At 34.7% G+C, this 20,426-nt stretch overlaps 2 protein-coding genes across 3 annotated transcripts; both read left to right on the forward strand.

Annotated features, from left to right (window-relative positions):
- Nucleotides 1–10,977: 10,977 nt before the first annotated feature.
- Nucleotides 10,978–14,355, forward strand: LOC145047290 (uncharacterized). Of its 2 annotated transcripts, XM_078995544.1 has the most exons (9): nucleotides 10,978–11,201; nucleotides 11,754–11,936; nucleotides 12,061–12,181; nucleotides 12,303–12,398; nucleotides 12,465–12,676; nucleotides 12,786–12,873; nucleotides 13,088–13,135; nucleotides 13,360–13,455; nucleotides 13,577–14,355. In XM_078995544.1, the coding sequence occupies exons 1-9, from the start codon at nucleotides 11,193–11,195 to the stop codon at nucleotides 13,825–13,827; spliced, it is 1,104 nt and encodes a 367-aa protein (XP_078851670.1). In that variant the 5' UTR covers nucleotides 10,978–11,192; the 3' UTR covers nucleotides 13,828–14,355. The 2 variants fall into 2 exon arrangements, with proteins under 2 accessions (XP_078851670.1, XP_078851671.1); XM_078995545.1 differs by lacking the exon at nucleotides 13,088–13,135.
- A 3,415-nt stretch (nucleotides 14,356–17,770) lies between these two features.
- On the forward strand, nucleotides 17,771–19,709 carry LOC145047291 (C2H2 and C2HC zinc fingers superfamily protein). The gene is made up of 5 exons (XM_078995546.1): nucleotides 17,771–17,927; nucleotides 18,468–18,668; nucleotides 18,776–18,890; nucleotides 19,055–19,150; nucleotides 19,257–19,709. The coding sequence occupies exons 1-5, from the start codon at nucleotides 17,919–17,921 to the stop codon at nucleotides 19,559–19,561; spliced, it is 726 nt and encodes a 241-aa protein (XP_078851672.1). The 5' UTR covers nucleotides 17,771–17,918; the 3' UTR covers nucleotides 19,562–19,709.
- Nucleotides 19,710–20,426: the final 717 nt, after the last annotated feature.

Raw genomic sequence — 20,426 nt, forward strand, 5'->3', positions numbered from 1 at the left:
CTAAGTTTCTCATATCGATTTGTATCAAAGTTCGGTTGTTTAGGGTGTCCTGAAAACAATTTATAACGAGGTTCTTTGTATAATAAACTCATGTATTTTAGTAGCTCTGTATCCAAGTGAAACCTTATACTTGACCCAAGCTAGGTCCTTATCATGACCCATTAATGTATGCTTAGTTATATAATTAAGGCTAGATAGTCCGTCGATTCTGTTAGGTACATCCTAAGTCCATCTTGTTAATATGACTTTAGTAATCCTGATTTTAGTGAAAATTTTGACCTCGATGCAGGTCTACTTCACATTTGTGCATGGGCGGGTTTTGATAGTAGATAGATTTCTCGATTAATATGACCATTTAGTTTGTAGTGTCGTGATTTTACTTACAATAGAGTAGCACCAGCGCATACTTATGAAGCTAATTTACCAAGTCTGGTGAGCGGCATGAACTCTACTTACGATGATCCATCCCTTGTGATGCCTGAGGCAAGGTCGATGCAATTTTGTAGCTTTGCCAATCAACGCTTGGCTACAATCATCCTTTCTTTGAATGCTGTGTGTCCTACCCTGTTACTCTCTTTCCTCTTCACGAGTGGCGATAATGTCCTAAAAAGAGAGTTGGTCTCGGGAATAGTAGTATAATTATGAGTCACCGGTACATGAGATGGTGGGGTCTATAGTAGCGCGCAATTTTCTAAACTCAGATTGTAGTCTTCCTGTTTTAATTCCCGATGATCGCGATCCGCCGGGTCTTTGTCGGGAGGGTTCTGTCCGTCAGTCCCCCGTGGTTGAGGTCATAGCACCCTCGTTGGTCTCCACATGGTGGTTGTTGTCATTGTTGTCGACATTCAACCCTCGATCACGATTGCCCAACGGGTCACAAGTTCGTTATAGTCGAAACGGTTTGCGGAACCCTTGCTATGCATGGAGGATTGATTACCTCTGGTCCCGCTTATGATTCTTCTCATAACCATTCACCATTCCTCGAGTTCGGATTAGGAAAGTAAGGGTCATCCGGCAAGTAGGATTTTGTTATGCTGTATTTGTGAGAATAGGAGTGGAGGAGATAAGTACTATGTGTCTAACTCTATTATCAATTACTTATAAGGGGTGATCCTTATTAGTTACTTCTATAATGACATTGTGCATACTAATTACATATAACAAGATACAATAGACCTTTGAATAAGTGATCCCACTCTAGGTCCACATCCAAACAAGGAAAAGGAAGTAAAGTAATGACCACAAATTCTAAGTCTATAATTTCTAAGTTATATATAACCTTAAAGTATCCACTTAGGGACTATAGACCTATTAATAAGGATCTATTTAGTTTTCATATAAGTTATGATATTACAAAATACTCCTATAGTATTTTAACTCATGTTTTGTTCTAATGTTCTCATTGTGGTAGTGTTGGTAAGTTTTTAGACTTGTTGCCATATCACAACTATTCTTGGGCATGTGCTAATCACTCCTCGGACCAGCATAGTTGATCAGGCTATGCCATTCCAAAGACTGACCATACATCCCCGAGCTTACCTGTGATATTCAACAATCATTACTTTTGTTTTGTTCTAGAGTGGTGCTGACCTTAATATGTATGTATGCATGTATACCTTTAATAAGAAACTATTTATTTCTAAAAGTATAGTTGTTTTGAAACTTTAAATCAGAGACTTAGTCCCAATGCATTTATCGTTTGTATATCTTATGTGGTTTGATATACTGAGTTCACTATAAACAATGCTCTGATACCAATCTGTCACACCCCCAAACCAAGGATGGCGGAAACATCCGGGGGTGGCGGACTTCATGTAGAGTATCACAACAATGAGTATAATAGTGCTCAAAGTAAATACAACCATCACAAATATAATTGAAAACGTTACATCAAAGCACATGTTTTCATGATTCACATCAATTACATTATGATACAAAATGAACTGTTTGACGATTTATCGTCCCATCCTCAAAACGTTGTTGATTTCCTGTTTTCACTGAATTCCTGAGAATACAAGTAGTTTTGAAAAGTGTCAACACAAAGGTTGGTGAGTTCATAAGAGATTTCGTTAGAAAAATAAACCGTTTTCCTTGTAAAAGCGTTAGAATATGTATCCAGAAAATCCGATATTTTCTTTAAAATCTGTGTAATGTAGTCTTATGGCAGAAGACCAAAATGTATAAGTAACCTTTCTTACTAATAGAAAATGTTATGTGTTTAAATGGACATGGACGCGTTTGAATTAAATGAAATCTCCGTATATTCTCATGTTTGTTAATACTTTATGTATATGTAGTCCTAAATCCGAGGACCGAGAAAAAAAACAAGTATTGACTATACTTAAAGGTATAAATGTGGTTTCAAATGATGTGTAGTCATAACTACCAAAACCAAAAGTGTACAGTAATATCTGTACTCATTGAGATAAAAAGTGATTTTAAATCGACATAAAACTCATTTAGGTTTTATAAATAAAATCCCGTAAACTTTATGGATTGTTATATCCCTATGTGAGTCGCTATAATCATACTATGACTATGTGAACCTGCCACGACGTTTTTCAGGCGTCGCGAAAACTGAAATGACATTTGTCACCCGTAGACCTGCAGGTCCCACTGTAGCTAGCAGCAAGGTGTGGGGTGTCAAACCCAATATAGATCTATATACAAGTATCACATTCTCCCTCAAGGAGATTCTGATTATAACTACCAGGAATTATATCCCGCACTCGGACGTACATGGAGAGAATGTCTCACAATATAGGTTAACAAGTTTACGTGAAATGTGTGTGAATATAAATATTTTCTGTATGAATGTACCCTTTCTGTACGAGTGTGTTGTGTGATGTATCATAAACTATACCTATTATAGTTTATCTAAAACATTTGTAATATGTATGTACTCTTTTATGGAAATGTATTAGTGTTATGAATTTATTAAACTATACTTTTTATAGTTTAATATACGTGTTCTAAAATGAATGAATAATATTTATTAGGAATGACTTAGTTTCATTTCATGATGATAAGCTAACAAAGAAACACATTCAATAATTAGAACTTATGATTATACACTTTGCTCAACATAATACAAAGTGTTATGATATTTACATGCTGTTGGCTAACTTTAGCCATTCTGCACTGTTTTGGGAAAATCATAGAAAAATCATACGAAGTCGAAAATTAGATCCGTAAATTCTGATAGTTCAAAAAATGTGTCTAGTTTACTCATAATTTTTATCACGATTTTTAATGACCTCCAACTTGGGTGAAAAAGTCCATAATCACAGACTGGTCCGGGTTATTGTTTGAAATGATAGGCAGTTTTGTAAAAATCACCATAAATTGTAGAAAAATCGTATGGATATGTGCAAGTAGTCATTTTAAAGATAAAAACTTGAACTATTTTCACCTTGTACAGTTTTGAAAACAAAAATGTTTAAGATGCCCAAAACAGTCCGTGAATGGAGTTGAACTTTTCTGATGAAGGCTGTTAGAAAAATTTAGTTATGTTCTTGGTGTTTTAACTTGTATTCCCCCTTAAAAACTTGAGAAAACATGAAAATGTAGGGGTATGAACTCACATTGAGTGATTTCAGTAGATAAGTGTTGAAGAAGAGAAGTGTTCACCCAAAAACACTTGAAGAATCACTTGAAGATTCGAAGCTCTAACACAATTATAATGGAGTTTGTGTAAGATATCCATGATTTGAGTATAAGAAGTGAACTAATCATAAGGAGAATGAATTATGCTTACCAAATGTGGAGGAAAAACCCAAGATCAGCCCTTGAATCTCGAATTTCTAGAGAGAGAAAGTGAGAGAGGAAAGAGTTTGATCTTCTTGGTGAAATGAGAGCAAATGAGAGAAGTGAGGAGAGAGGATGAATATTCAGCTCTCAAAAACATGGGAAAGAGTGATAATTGAGTGGAAAGGACATTGATGTGACCTAGGTAAGGTGGGGAGGTGTGGCTGGTCATAGAGTGGGTGTGGGAGTGGTTGCTTGTGTCATAAGGTAAAACAAAGTCAACACTCCACCTCTTTGTACTTTACCCACTTGCTTTTATTATTTAAATAAAGATTTTTATGAAAATATGATTAAATTGTGAATATTTAGGGTTTATTATGTTAAAATATGATTTTGGGTGAAAATCCCGCGTTAAAATAATTAAAAACGGGCCTTAAACGCAAAACTACGCGAAAACCGGGAAGAAAAGCATTCCCAACGAGACCTCTCGGTCCCTAGGCCGAGGTTCGGTCCTTGCTGGGGGCTGTAGCCGGAAACGAAACGAACAGAGGGAAACGAAGGGGGCGAGGAAGCGAAGGGAGGCGAACCGGAAGCGAGAGGCGAAGGCGAGGGGGGTTCGGTCCGGAGATAAGAGGCGAACGTGTCCGACCGAAATGAGCCGAATGAACAGTGGTGAACAGTGCCTTCGGGTTCGGGTGGTGCGCGAGGTTCGGTTCCTCCTGGCTTGGGTTCGATTCTTCCTTGCTCGGGTTCGGTTCCTCCTTGCTCTCGGGTTCGGCCCTTCTTGCTCTCGGTCCCTAAGAGGACATTCGGGTCCTAAGAGGCTTCTCTTCTTATAATGAGGTTTCGGTTCCTAAGGTCTATTTTTCTCGTTTTTACCCCGTTTTAAGCCGTTTTTGACCCGGTTAAGGGTCGGAATGACCCGAATGATTCTAAAAAGTTACGGGAAACTTTTGAGAGAGATTTGGGAGAGATTTCACATACTTGGAGAGATTTGGGAGAGATTTGACATTCTTGGAGAGATTTCTCATACAAAGAGATAATCAAGAGAGATTTCACATACTTGGAGAGATTTGGGAGAGATTTGACATTCTTGGAGAGATTTCTCATACAGAGAGATATTTGAGAGAGATTTCACATACTTGGAGAGATTTGGGAGAGATTTCACATACTTAGAGAGATTTCTCATACAAAGAGAGTTTTGGGAGAGGTTTCACATACTTAGAGAGATTTGGGAGAGATTTCACATATTTAGAGAGATTTCTCATACAAAGAGAGTTTTGGGAGAGGTTTCACATACTTAGATAGATTTCAAATAGAGAGAGATAGAGTGAAAACGATTGAGAGAGGTTTCGAGTGTGGCATTTGTGAGTGTCCGGCTTCGCAATGCAAGGTCCGTAAACACTGTTAAGCCTTGTTTAAGGATCTTACACACTCCCGATGAGTATGCAACATTGTTTTATCGGTTTGGCTCGCCACGTACCACAGTTTTAGGTTAAGGAGATCTAGATGTTCGCACTTTTTGATTTATGATCTCTCATTAGAATAGAGAGTTGTGTAGAAATTTCATAATGTAAATTCTAGTACCCAAGGGCAAATTGAGTCAAACGGTTTGACTTGTTGACTTTAGTTGACTTTGACTTGATCGAAATTTGACAGTTGTCACATCTAGAGTGTCCCAACTTATTTCATTAGTTATTATTTGGCTAATTAGTTATATATATGCTCATTATATGATAACTAGGCTCGTGCGTGTGAACAAGTCTCCGTTTTCCACCTAGCACAGTATCCGACACTTCAATCCAATCCACTCACCACACGTGAGTTCATACCCCTTTTAATTAACCTTTGAAATACTTTTAAATGTTTTAAATACTTTTACGGGGGGGGGGGGGGGGGGGGGATACAAGTTAAATACTTATAGTTATTACATCAATCACATGTGATTAATAACTATAAAACCAATGATTTTATCACTGTTCAAACTGTTTATCAAACTGCTTTACTTCAAAATGTTTTACAAACTCTTTTCTTACCAAATACTTTTATTTAAACTTTGTTATACTTCTTATAAATTGCATGCCCATATATGTATAGATATATAAGAAATGTTTAAAGGGCTTAGGAAGGCCATCCGCCGTATTTCCTTTTCCTCAATTTGGATGTGGTCTGGTGGGATGTCGGGTAGCCGTCCGAGGGTTGTTTCAATATTAATTATATATCATATATGCATATATAGACATAAAAGTACTCCCATATTCATGCCTATTAGTTACGTCATTAGTAAGTTACCATCGGGGTAACATAGGATCATATAATACTACAATTTCTAGATCAATGAGTCAATTCATTCATGAGTCAATACTTATTACTATGAGTACATATACAATTATACTAGAAAGAGAACATATACAACTATACTAGAAAGAGAACATATGCAACTATACTAGGAAGAGAACATATACAACGATACTAGAACAAGTAACATTACATTACATATACATGAATATGTTAACAATTGTGATCCACTCTATCGGAGTATGCCTTAAATGTCATGGCCCGAGTTGTAGCCAGAATTATCTTGGAGGGAGAGCGTGAGTTTGCGTATAGATCTATACTGGATTGACTATCCTACACCTTGCTGCTAGCTACAGCCGGACCTGCAGGTCTGTGGGTGCCAAACGTCATTCCGTTTTACGAGTCGTTGTTACCAGTCAATAGTATGGTGCAATTAATCACATGATACCTTAATATAAATACGGTTTAAGGTAGTTAGTACAACAGTAGTTCCTATAATACAACACTACAGTACTACAATAATTTACCCATTACATATACTTAGTGATTATTTCACTTAAACATTAATGTACAAACTATATTTTGTTAATGATAGTTACACTTGGGAAATTACACACTTTCACAACAAACGAACATACAAAACAGTTAAGCCTTGGTAGAAGGCTACTTTAATAGAAAATATAGGTTTTTCTGAGAGATTCAAACGTTTACAAACACTTACAAACATTTACATACCTTTTACAAACTTACCCTTGAGACATGTTCAATCGTTTTGATAACAAACACCGACACTAAAATACTTATGAACTCACCAGCTTTATGCTGATAAACTCTTTCAAAATAACTTGTATTCTCAGGTCATCAGTAGACAGGTACCGAGGCCATCTTTTGAGAAGATGGAGCGCATCCAAGACTCATCTTATTATTTTGATTTACATTATTTTTGGTGTCTATAACTGTATAGAACACGCTTGTATTAAAATTATATATTTAATGCAATGGATGATGTTGTTTGCTTGTTTACTTTTACTGTGTTGTGATACTTTACATGACGTCCTCCGCCCTAGAACGTTTCCGCCATTCTCGGTTTTGAGGTGTGACACGGACTATGTTATTTTCGCTCATAAAGCTAATTAAAGTACAAAGTTTAAATAAAACTAAAGTTGGATTATTGGGTTACACCGTTTTGTGGTCTTCCTTACTTTGGTAGTCTTTGATATATGAAAGATAGCAGGATGGTTGTTTCAGTGTTAATGATTAGAGCCCATTATCGATGTAAAGTCTGATCGTAAAAAGAAAAAAAATATATAAAAAGAAAAAAAGAAGGTAAAAAAAAGCATGTTTCATTTTAGTTGTTCGTTTTTCATTTGCATATCGTTTTGGTTCATTGTTCATTTTCTTTATTTCTGCATGCATGTTTTATGTTTAGCTTTGGTAGTTTTCATTATTTAGGTTGTCGTTTTTCAAGTTGACATGTGTCTAGGTTATTCCTTTATTGCCCTTAACCTCAATTCCGTTTCCAAAGTTATCGTTTCCTTACTTGAGGGCAAGTAAGGTCTAAGCTTGGGGAGGTTTGTTAGATGCATTTTATATGCATCTTTTAGCACAATTTCCTACGTATTTAATTATAAAAAGTTAACTAAGTCCTAATTATTCTTATGTATTTCGTGTTTCATGATTATTTTGTAGAATGCCCGTACTGCTCACGTTTGTTATGACTTTTTGGGGCCATTTGGAGCACATGGATGATTGTGCAAGTTCGGGATGCGTTTGTGGATGCTTAGGAGCTTAATTGGAGTCTATACCAAGGAAGGATGCCGAGAAATGATCAAGAACTACCTGGAAGGAGGAATGACGATCAAAAGAGCTGAAAAAAGTAACATGCGATCGAACCTTATACACATGCGATTGCAGGTTGGGTCGCAGGTTGCCTTCGAGGTTTTGTCGAGCCAAAAAAATTCATCAGTTGAGGAAAAAAGAAACCTGCGATCACGGGTTGGTCAATTTGCGTCGAAATGGCAACATACTTCATTAAAAAGGCTCGCGACTCGTTTTGGGTGATACATGCGATCACATGTATACCCTTTGCGATCGCAGGTACAACGTTTTGGCACCTAGACGTATAAATGCAGCCCCATACTCTTCCAGTAACCCTAATTGGCGATTCCTAGCGATTCAGAGGTGATTTTTAGAGGTTTTCAAGTGAAGAACGCAGATCTAAAGGAGACGATTTGATTCCTATTCATAGTTTAGTTAGATTTATCATTTAGATTCTATTTCCACTGTTTGTAATCCGTTTTTAGCCATGTCAGACTAAAAACTCAGATTTCAGTTTCGCAAGACATAACCTTTTCGTATGATTAATCATTAGGCACTATGTTTGACTATGATTACTGTTTAGTTTGATCAATTCTGTGTTAAATTGAGTGTTTGATTTTGATTTCAATTTCCGTTGGCCACTGTTAAGCGTGTCAAAGCCAACAAATAAAGGGGTAAAATAACTCCTTAAACACTACTACTTTGTACTAGAAATGTAATACAAGGTAAGTAGGGTCGATCCACAGAGACACGGAACAAATGTTTATACCTTTTTGCGGAAGGTACAATAATGGTCACATAAATGGGGGGTTGGTATGCAATGATTTAAACAAGAGGATAAGCAAGAAGTAAATGATCAATTAAATGAAACAAATTCAGGATTTGTGAGAACTCCAACTCTATGCAAGACAAATTAGCAATGTGATTCCATGGATGACAAGATATTTGTTTAATTCTATCTAAGTTGGTACTTGAAAGTGTTAACAAGCTCTAACACTTCCCATTCACCACAATAATTAACCAAAACAAGCTCTTTGATTAATCCTAACCTTACCAATCTAATATAAACAAGCTCTTAGAATTAGGTTGAAAGATTGCATTAAACCTTATGTGAATGTTCCCAACAATACTCAATACTCCTCATAAGCTCGGAAGCATAAGAATGTGTGAATAGATTTACACTAATTTCATTCAATAGAAATCAGATTAGTGCTTGTTACCTAGTCCAATTTACAAAACAATTACGGATTTTGCAATTAGATAACTTGAATGATCTAACCCTAATTCAAATGGCCAATAAGAATCACAATTAGAATCAAACATTCGATTGAGACAAAATCAAATTCACTAGATAGAAAATTGAAAGCAAACATCAAGTCATATGATTGAAATCACATCCAAATGTCAAGACATAAAGTTGGAGAATTTAGGGTTCTAGCCACTCATGGCTAGAACAAGATCACAAATCTAGAAAATGAAATTAAAGTTCTTACAAAATGAAATCAAATGTTCCCAAGTGTTAATCAACTTCAAAATCCTCAAGAAATTCGCCTTCTCTACTCCAAAAGTCGACCCCCCAAAGTAAAAAGTCGGTTCCCCCCTTTAAGAATGGTGAAAAACTGCTTTAAAACCCACGTTTACGTTTACACGGCCCGCGTAAATTAACACTATCATTTACACGGCCCGCGTAAACGCAAAAATATACTGTGCAGAAATCTACATTTACACGGCCCGCGTAAACGCAAGGCTTCCATTTACACGGCCGTGTAAACGTCTGTAAAGCCAAAATCCTCATTTCTTTGATATCTTGCTCCTCGGTGCTCCGCAAGTCCTGAAATTTTGTCCGCAACTTTTATTTACCTCCTCCAACAAGATCCTACCTCCAAAAGTCCCTGAAATATCACAAAAGTATTTGAATGAAATTGCCTCATGAAAAATCCCGAAAAACATGCAAAATGCATGAGTTTAAACCTAAATGCAATGCACTTTTATGGATTAAAACTACAAAATGGGTACATGAAATGCACCTAACAACCACTTAAATAGTTTGTGAATCATTCTAGTCATCTAATTCTCTAGATTCGTAATTGTCTAGATTAATTAGTAAAAAGTGACATATATTAGATTAATTATGCATTTAGGGTTAACTCTAATATGAAATAATCAAACAAGTTTTAATGTCTCCGAGCTTATGAGAGGTATTGAACTTTACTGGGAATTACATTGTGTCTAATGCAACTTTTCTTTGTTAGTCAAGAGCTTCTTTGATTAATTTAGTAAAAAGTTAGATTTAATTCAAATAACTTATGTTGATTAAATGATTTTGTAATAGAGGTCATTAGAGCTTGTTAATGAACCTTAGTACCAGTTTTAACAAGTGCATAGTCAAATATTGTGTTGAAGGTTAATTACACGATTAAGGGAGTTACTGCGAAACTGAAATTGCTTTCTCTTAATTGAATTTTCATCACTTTAAATTTAGTCATTTTCTTTTCATTTCAATATTAGTTTAATTTTCAGAAATAAAACCCCCCTTTTTATGTTTATTGTATTCATCAAGAATTAGTTCATACCTTACGCAAAAAGGTGTAAACGTTAGGATGTGTCCCTGAGGATCCGATCCTGCTTACTTGTACTACATATTAATGCAATAAAGCAGTTTATTTTATATTTTTATTTGTGTAAATCGTGTACGATAACGGTCTTAACAAACTCACTAAACTTTGTGCTTATTATTTGTGGTTTACATGTTTCATGTTTTCTTATATTAAAGGAAGGGCACGACTCGATTGCATCACATCAATGGGGGACTTGTGTACTTGATAAGTTTTAATGATACTATGATAAATTTTGTAAGATCATGAAATTGTGAATTTTGTAATCCCATATATATATATATATATATATATATATATATATATATATATATATATATATATATATATATATATATATATATATATATATATATATGCTGGGTTGTTGGTTTAAAATGCAAAAAATTATATATTAAAGCTTCAAAATTAGTTATTTTAACGAATAACACTTAATTTACCAAGTCTTTCAATCGGAGAAAGACCATGACTGACGTGGCTTGCAAATTTTCATTACGTGGCCTGTCAAAGACCTCCATGTGGAGGCTCAAATGAAACTCGATGGTGACGCTCAAGTCTAGGGTTCACTTTGATCATAATTAAAGCCCTAAATTACCAATTGATCAAAAATTCCGAAATCTACTCAAATTGCGGAGAAAATCGCGGGCTTTTGAATTCAGAATTCGGATTCTGCTATACCACCACCATCTCAAATAGTTGATTCGTCTTGCAACCATGACTGAGGTACCATCTTATTTCTGTTATGAACGTAGTATAATCGTGTCTGATTAGCACATAGCTTAATTTACCCAATCATTATCCTTTTCGTTAAAATTCATCGTGCTAATCACATTCTCATCGCCGTTGCTAATGAATAATGATAAAACAAAGAACCAAGCAAACGAAGAAAAGAAAACAATTCATGTTAAATAACTAGTGGCATTTGCTCATGGAATCCTGTTTGCAAGTTGGAATGGACTAAATTGCAATGAATGTTCCAAACCACAACTTGATGGGCGAGAATGTTGTATACATATTGAAGAAGATACGTTGGATTAAACTAAAGTGGAAAGGAATGACTTCTTAATTGGATGTTGCTGGTTTACATTTGTTAATTTATACTCCTTTGATCCTTTTATACATTTGATTTATGTAGAAGTTCTAATAGTGTATACTTGCTCTATGATTCTATCTTACACATTATGTTGTGGTTTAAACTTTGAACATATAAAGTTTATATCTTTTATTATCTCACTGACATCTCATTTCTTTGTATTATGGTTGTGGGTTGGCCAGAGAAAAAAAAGGTGTGATGTGTGCAACATCTTCATATCCAACAATGCTCCCATCATCAAGATACATGAGCAAAGCCTACGCCACAGAGAAAATGTTAAGAAGCTGTCTAACATGACAGAAAAGAAAGATGCTAAAGATAAAGAAAAAAAGAAAACTACCCGTGCTCTCAAACAAATTGAAGAGGTGAATATTTTATTTTCATGAGGAGAGTAATTATTTCTCAATATCAACTCTTGTCTCCCTAGAATCCCTTATATTGTTTTTCTGAATTATCCTTAAAACAAGCTCCTTTCCAAATTGGTGGCAGAAAGCGAGTCATAGTTATCAAAATGACATATCAACCTTAAAGGCCAGAGATTCTGATGCAACTTCATTAGATGCTCAAACAAGTAGTGAAGGGATAGGTGATCAATTTACAATGTATGGAGGTTAGTACGTGTGTCTCCTAGGTTTTTTTGGGTACCTTCATCTATCTTTAGTATATTCTGCATTGTTTTTCTATCATGATTGTCTTCTCATAAAAATTATGTATCTTCTTATCGATGACAGAATGGGAGTACGACACCTCAGCAGGTTATTTCTACAACCAAACTAACGGTTGTTATTATGATCCAAAATCGGGTTTCTTCTACACAAATGCTTTAGGTACTAACTACAAAACCCTAAACACCCCTTTTCTTCAACCTCCTTCATTCTGATTGACTGCAACAGGTAAGTGGGCAACACTGAAAGAGGTTCTTGCTGCTGCAACAAAACTTTCTTCACAAAAGAAACCAAATCTTGTCACATCCAAATCTCCTTTCCAAAATGGTCAACATGAGAAAGATAATGTCACCAAGTCAAAGAAGCCATCTAACATGGTAGAAAAGAAATTTTCTAAAAAGAAAACATCCCGTGTTCTCACACTCGCACAAATTGAAGAGGTGAATATTTTATTAGTAATTATTCTCTATAATATCAAATCTTATCTCCCTTCTTATATTACTTTTTTGGATTATTCTTAAAACAAGCTCCTTTCCATATTGGTGGCAGAAAGAGAGTAATGCAACTTCATTAGCTGCTCAAACAAGCAGTGAAGGGATAGGTGATTGTGGTCATCATCTCTCTACAATGTTTGGAGGTTAGTGCTCTACTTACTTATGTACTTGCAACTTTTCTTATTTTAAATAAAAAATTTTAACATTTTTTCCATAACTTGATCATCCTTGTAATCAATCGCTTGTTAGATATCTTGAAAACTACTTATATATATATATATATATATATATATATATATATATATATATATATATATATATATATATTCTAAACTTATCTTGTTGTATGTCTTGTAGAAAAAACGTGTTACCCGATAGACTTGATGCCAATGCTAGATGGTCATGGTATGCTTGGTTATTAAACATTTGCACACTTACACACGTATTAAATTAGTTTTTTTTTTTTTATGACTACAAACGACATAGGTATTAAAATTATAGTGAGAGATAACAAGATAATAACAACCAATGAGGATGAACCTTTATTCTGCATTGCTTTTTATTTATTTATTTATTATGATTGTGTTGTCATAAGAATGATACATACAGATTTTAATGATTGATGACAGATTGGGTGCGTGACACCTCATCCGGTTATTACTACAACCAAACTAACGCTTGTTATTATGATCCAAACTCCGGCCTCTACTACCCTCATGATTTAGGTACTACAACAATCACAAACCCTAATTCTATAAATCTAAAATCTCTCTCTCCCACTTTTATGATTTTATCAACTTCCATTTTTTATATTCATTCTGATTTTTGATCGAGTGATTGCAACAGGTAAGTGGGTAACACTGAAAGAAGCTCTGGCTGCTACACCCAAACTGGCTTCCAAAAGTCAACCTCAACCCTCATCATCTGTAGATATAAAGAAGAGAAAACAACCAGATTCCAAGCCAAAACTGGTGTCTCAAGGGGAAGAGGCTGCAGTCAAAGCAAGGGAGGTAGAAAGGAAGAGAGTAGAGGAGAGGGAGAAATTTTGTAAACTCCCAATTAGATTCACTTATGCAAGGAAGAAGAGGAAAGACTGACTGATCTCAATGTAATATATTTGGTCAACAGGGGTAATATTGTCTATTACATACTTTTATAGTTAGGTTGGTGCTAATATGTTGGTATAAGTAGTTAGTTGGCATCTTTTCACAAAATCAGTTAGAGTTGAAGGGCGTGTTTGGTACGGAGCTTTTCAAAGCGTTTAAGAGCTTCTAGCGTTTGACAAAACGCTCTGTTTTAAACAGAAAACCTTGTTTGGCACTACAAACTTCTAGCGTTTAAATTAAACAAAATGCTCCAAATCCAAATGCTACTTCATGTAGCTTTTAACAAAACGCTACCAGCTAGAAGCTACTCGCTTCCAGCTACAAGCTATCTGCTACCGGATATTTTTGCCAAACACGTCCGAAATCTGGGAAGTACTGGCTCAGATTTTTGTGTGTAGTCATTCCATTTCCAGTTCAACTTTCGATTCAAGTCATATCTATCTATTCTTAATGCTACTGTATACAAAATATTCACTCTGGTCTTTATAACTTATAAGCAGTGATCTATTTTTTTTTTTATTGTGTAATGTTATGTCATGTCATATTCTGTTTGAAAAACTATATATTTTCTAAGTTCCACAATCATGTTTTTTATTTATTTAATTTAATTTGATAATAATGAGATCATAAATAGAATGTCTAACCTGAATGTTGCGATTATAATTGATGATATGAATTATGTTATTCAGAAATATAATTTTCAACATAGGAAAGCTTTGAGAGTACTCAAGTTTTACACAAAATAACTCTGATTTATTTTATAAGTAGAACAAGCCTTATATAGGTACATATTTTACAAACGACAATTTTAAACTAACTGTTAGTGACTATATTTGACACATCTAACTAGACTTCTCTATCATGAACTTATTATTAGCCAGCATTTCTTATAATGAACGTATTATTGCTAGTATAGTTTACTCATATCACAATTATAGGGGGTTGGTGGTGGTTTGTTGTTGATGGTGACAATGGGTCAACCTGAGTCGATTCAATCCATTTATTAAATGAGTTTAAGATCCGAATTCAATCCAATTTGTTTATTTAAATGGGTTAAAATTTCCAAATCGACACAACTTGTTAGATAAATATGTTGTCATCACGTTAATATGTTTATATATTTTGATATTTCCAACCTAGCGTATTTAATAAATGGGTTGAACCTAGGTTGACACAATTAAAATTAAAAATGCAAATAGATTAAAAGAAGAGTACACCTACTTAAAGAACTTAACTTGGAAAAATTTTAAATGAGTTGTTTGGTTAAAACCCTCTAATTTGCATTGGTTTGGGTTGGGTTGAGTCACTTTTCCCCAACTCTAATCCATTGTTGGCTTTATAAGACTATTTTGGTAACATAAATCGGCCACACATCAATTATTTTAAGTGGGTGTTTGGAATTGCTTATTTGAAGTGTTTATTGATTATTACGTTTTGACACTTGTATTAAGGAGTTTTTAAGTATTAGTAAAGGAAGATTCCACAAGCATTATTGATTTAAATAAAAGTTTGATATGTTACTTCCTCATTACTTATTCACTTATTTAAGGAGTTTTCGATAAGTTATTTTCTTATTACATGTATAAAAGCAAATTGCCGAACACTAAAAATAGTTTATCAATTATTACGTTTTTGTATCGGATAAGTTAATCTAAACACTTTTTTAAACCCTGTTTTGATACCAGATATGTTAACAAACACTTCTATTTAAAACGCATAAGTTGTTTTAAATAAGCAATCCCAAACACCCCCTAAATCATTTCGGACCCATACGATCCATTCCATATCCTAACAAATAGCTTATTATTTTATATCAAGAGTAAAATGCATTTTTGGTCCTTGTGGTTTGTAAAAAACTGTTGATGGATGCAAAACCTTTTCAACTTGCACCATTAGTCCAAAACATAAACTTTTTTGTGATTTTGGTGATTCAATCCTATGTTCAAGCGGAGGTGGACCCGTGCTGCAGGAGGTCCGATGGTAGAGTGAAATCGGTGCAGGGAGAACGAGGATTGTTCTCTGGAAGAAGAAGGGGGAAGAAAAACGAGGTGGACGTTCTATCTTTTGTTTAGGGCAAAGGGTATCACATGAATATATTTCACCCATACTATTTATTGTATCTGACCAAATAAGACCATTTTTTCTTATGTCTGATTAAAGAGGCTAAAATAACTTCAACCAAAAGCTTTGAATTTGAATGATCCAGAGCCAACCTATTTATAAAGCTCTAAGTTCTAGATTTACCGTATTAAGTTATGCATTTTGTATTAAACTATGAATATGTATTAGTTGAAACAAAAAGAAATGACGTTTTTGTCATCTTTCACTAAAAAAAAAGAAATTTTAATAATTCATCATATGCATCTATTTTTTTTTCAAATGAAAGGATATGATATGTGGGTTGCAATTTCCAAGAATGATAAAATCCCCCTTAATGATAAAGTGAAAAAAACAATGGTTCCTAAAATTCCTAACCTTTAAAAGTTTATATTTAAACGGCTCCTTATATATGCAAAATTTTTGACTATTAGTGGTCAAATAGTTTTAAAGAAATTTATCTACCATTGATAGAGGAGAAAAAAAATGAAAGAAAGTGCAATGAATAAACATTGCAAGATGACACTCTTCACCCAAAGATGTAGTGTTCCTTATGCGGTGAAAGTGTCATATCACCTAGGGGTGATCAAACCTAGGGTTGTCAAATCGGGCAGTCGTGTCGTGTTTTTGTTTGACACGACACGACACAACAATGTTTTGTATAACACGAATACGACACGACACGATATCGTGTTTTTTTCATTAACACGAAAACGAACCAATTAAAACACGACAACACGACACGACACGACAAAGATAATATTACATAACTATTAGTGTATTTCGTTCATACTTACAGATATATAACACGACAAAAACGACAAACACGAAAAACACGACAACCACATGCTTAATCGTGTCAATTTATGAACACGAACACGACACGACACGACATCGTGTTTTTTAATCTTGATACGAAAACGACACGAACACGAATTCGAATTTTGATTTCGTCCCGATTTCGTTTCGTTTCGTGTATTTTTGTCGTGTCGTGTCATAAATTGACACCCCTAATCAAACCCAAACCGAGAAACCGACTAAAACCGATGAAACTGAAACCGAAAAAACCGGAACTGAAGCAAAACCGACGGTTAGGGTTTAAATTTTTTAAAAACCGAAAAATTGGGTTCGATTTTGGTTTTTACCTAGAAACCGACTCATCCAATCCGAGAAACCGAACCATACTTAAAACCGACAAACCACCCCAAGAAACTGACCCATCCAACCCGAGAAACCGACCCATACTTGATTGTGTTTTGGTTGTAATAGATTATTTCGGGCTTTGGTTGTAACATGTAATAGACTATTTATTGTAAGACTCATGTTTTTTTTGAAGTATTTAACTTAAATTTGGTGTTTTTTAAAGTATTTAAATTGTTGCTTCATTTATGGAAAATGAGTTAAAACGCAAAACCTGTGGGTTTAAACCCATAACCCGTGAGTGTATGGGTTGAACCCAAGAAACCGAAAAACCGCCAAAACCAATTTCAAAACCCGAGAAACCGAATCGACCAAAAACCGATCATTTATGGGTTGGGTTGGGTTTGAGTCCAAAACCGACCCATACACAACCCTAATATCACCCCACCGCACCATGCAATATGGGTACTCCCTCAAACCTAAGCCAACAAAGCACTCGTGTAAAACATTTTTGACTTCGACTAAATAAGTGTATTTCCAACACAAAAAGTTTATTTCGTAAAGAAAAGAAGGTAGGCATGAGTAAAAGCGGCAACAAGAAGATAGAGGGTAAAATATGGCAATGTTCCATTTTGTAGGGGGTTAACAGGAGGTTTTCTTTATAGAAAACGGAAGAGCAAATTCTAGGGTTCAATTTGGATCATAATTTAAAGCCCTAAATTATCACTCTCCTGATCAAAAATTTCAAAATCTTCGCAAATTGCGGAAAAAATCGTGGGGCTTTTGTATTCACAAATTGGATTCTGCTATACCAACATCTCCAGTAGCTGATTCGTCTTGCAACAATGACTGAGGTACCATCTTATCTCCCGACACTGATTCTAACGGATTCTACCAAAGCAATTTTAATTGATCGAGGGTCTTATATTATTTTTTGATATGAACATAGTATAATCGTTTCTGATTAGTATATGCCTTGATTCTACGCAATCATAATCCTTTTCGTGGACATTGTCGTTGCTAATGATAAGATAAATTACCAAGCAACTGAAGAAAAGAAAACAGTTCATGTTAGATAAATGGAGTAAACTGCAATGAATGTTCCAAACCTCAAATCGATGGGAGAGAAGTTTGGATCTATATTGAAGAAGATATATTTCATATTTTCATTAAACTAAACTGGAATGGATTCATGGAATGAGTTGTTGAGTTCTTAATGAGAGTTTTTGGGTCTCTTAAAATACTTTATCATTGGCTATGGTCTTTATACAGTCTGTTTAATGTAGAAGCTTCAATAGTGTATATTCTTTATTGTTGGATTTCTTTTTTGCTGTGTTCATACCTTGAACATATGAAGTAAAATATCACTGACATCTGATTTGTTTGTATTTCAGTATTGGGTTAGTCAGGGAAAAAAATGGTGTGACTTGTGCAAAATCTTCATATCCAATAATCCTTCGAGCATCAAGAATCATGAGCTTGGCACACGACACAAAGATAATGTCACCAAGAGGTTGTCTAACATGAGAGAAGAGAAAGTTGCTAAAGATAAAGAAAAAAAGGAAACTGCCCGTGTTCTCACCAAAATTGAAGAGGTGAATATTAATCATATATATTTTCATGAGACGAATAGTTATTCTTATTCAATTTCCTCAAATACTATTTCCCTTCTTATATTATTCTTAAAATAAATTGATGACAGAAAGCAAGTCTTAGTTATCAAAAGGACATATCAACTTTTCAGAAGGCCAGAGATACCAATGCAAATTCATTAGGTGGTAGTGGAGGGATAGCTGATGGCTCTACAATGTCTGGAGGTTAATAATATTCATGTACCATTGTGTTTACCCATATATAATATTTCCATGAAATGAACTTTCTTTTATTATAATCTAAATAATATTCTACGCTGTTTTATTTATTATAATATAATTATTGTCTTGTCATAAAAATGAATGATACAAGTTTTAATTGATGACAGAGTGGGAGCATGACACCTCATCCGGTTATTACTACAACCAAACTAACGCTTGTTATTACGATCCAAACTCTGGCTTCTACTACACTGATGCTTTAGGTACACCCACAATCACAAACCCTAAATCTAAATCCTTATTATTATTTTTTTTATCAACTTCTGTTTTTTATATTCATTCTGATTTTTGATCGAGTGATTAAAACAGGTAAGTGGGTAACACTGCAAGAAGCTCTTGCTGCTACAACCAAACTTTCTTCCGAACCTATACAAAAGAAACCGAATTTTGCCACGTCATCGTCATCATCATCATCCTTGCCTTCGAAAACTCAACCCCCAACACAATCTGCTAACAGGCCATCATCTCTTTACATAAACAAAAGAAAACGACCAGATTATTCCAAGCCAAAAGTTGTGTCCCAAGAGGAAGCCGCTGCACTCAAGGCACGCGAGGCAGCAAGAAAGAGAGTCCAGGAGCGAGAGAAATCCTCACTCGGTCTTTATAAGCACTGACTGTATTATTCTGTCATGTCCTGTCCTGTATCCTGTTGAGACTGATAGATAAACCGGGTATTTTTTTCTTTTTTTGAAGTCATACAACATTATCTTTTGATTTTTTTTTAAAACTTTAATTTGATAAGGTGACCATAAATAACTAAAATTATATGTTGTAAGTTTTGGCAAAAAGGTAGGGGGGGCCTGGTGTTGGTGGTTCGTCGGTGATGGTGACAATGGAGTCTACTTGGTTGACTTTAGATGACCAATTTTGGTCACATAAATCGGCCATTTTAATTCCCCTACGGACCCCCCTTCTATCCTTACACGGTTCCCGACAAATGGTTTTATATTTTATAGTATTACATTTGGTCTGATGTGGTTATATTTTATTAAAAACATGATAACTTGAATATGTCAATTGAGACAAATTTAAAAAAAGGAAAAAAAGATGGAAAAAGTTTTTTAGTTAAATTGAATTATTAGTGTTGATGGGAATGAAGCATTATTGGAGATGCTTTGCTAAAGAAAAAGGTAGTGGGGGGAAAATAACACGAGTGAAAAAAGCAATCGACTTGTAATAAAGGACGATATAAGATCTCATATTTTTGTAGGATATGCATAAAAAGCTATGGACATGGAAGGGCGGTTTTGTAGCACTTTCTCTTATTGATTAAATAATTTCATGGGCCCACCGACTATTATATTTTTTAATAAATTGACAAGGATCTTGATAAAATACAAGAATAGGCTAGCTTCTTTTCCAAATTGCTACATTGACGGTGTAATTATATATCAAGACTCGAGTATACGGATTCATTAGGAGAAGGAGAAGTGTTTCATATTAACCAAATTTTCACCATACATCATAAGTTTATATTTT

The sequence above is a fragment of the Lactuca saligna genome, chromosome 5, assembly GCF_052625555.1.
Source record: "Lactuca saligna cultivar CGN05327 chromosome 5, ASM5262555v1, whole genome shotgun sequence".
In the NCBI taxonomy this organism is placed as follows: Eukaryota; Viridiplantae; Streptophyta; class Magnoliopsida; order Asterales; family Asteraceae; genus Lactuca; species Lactuca saligna.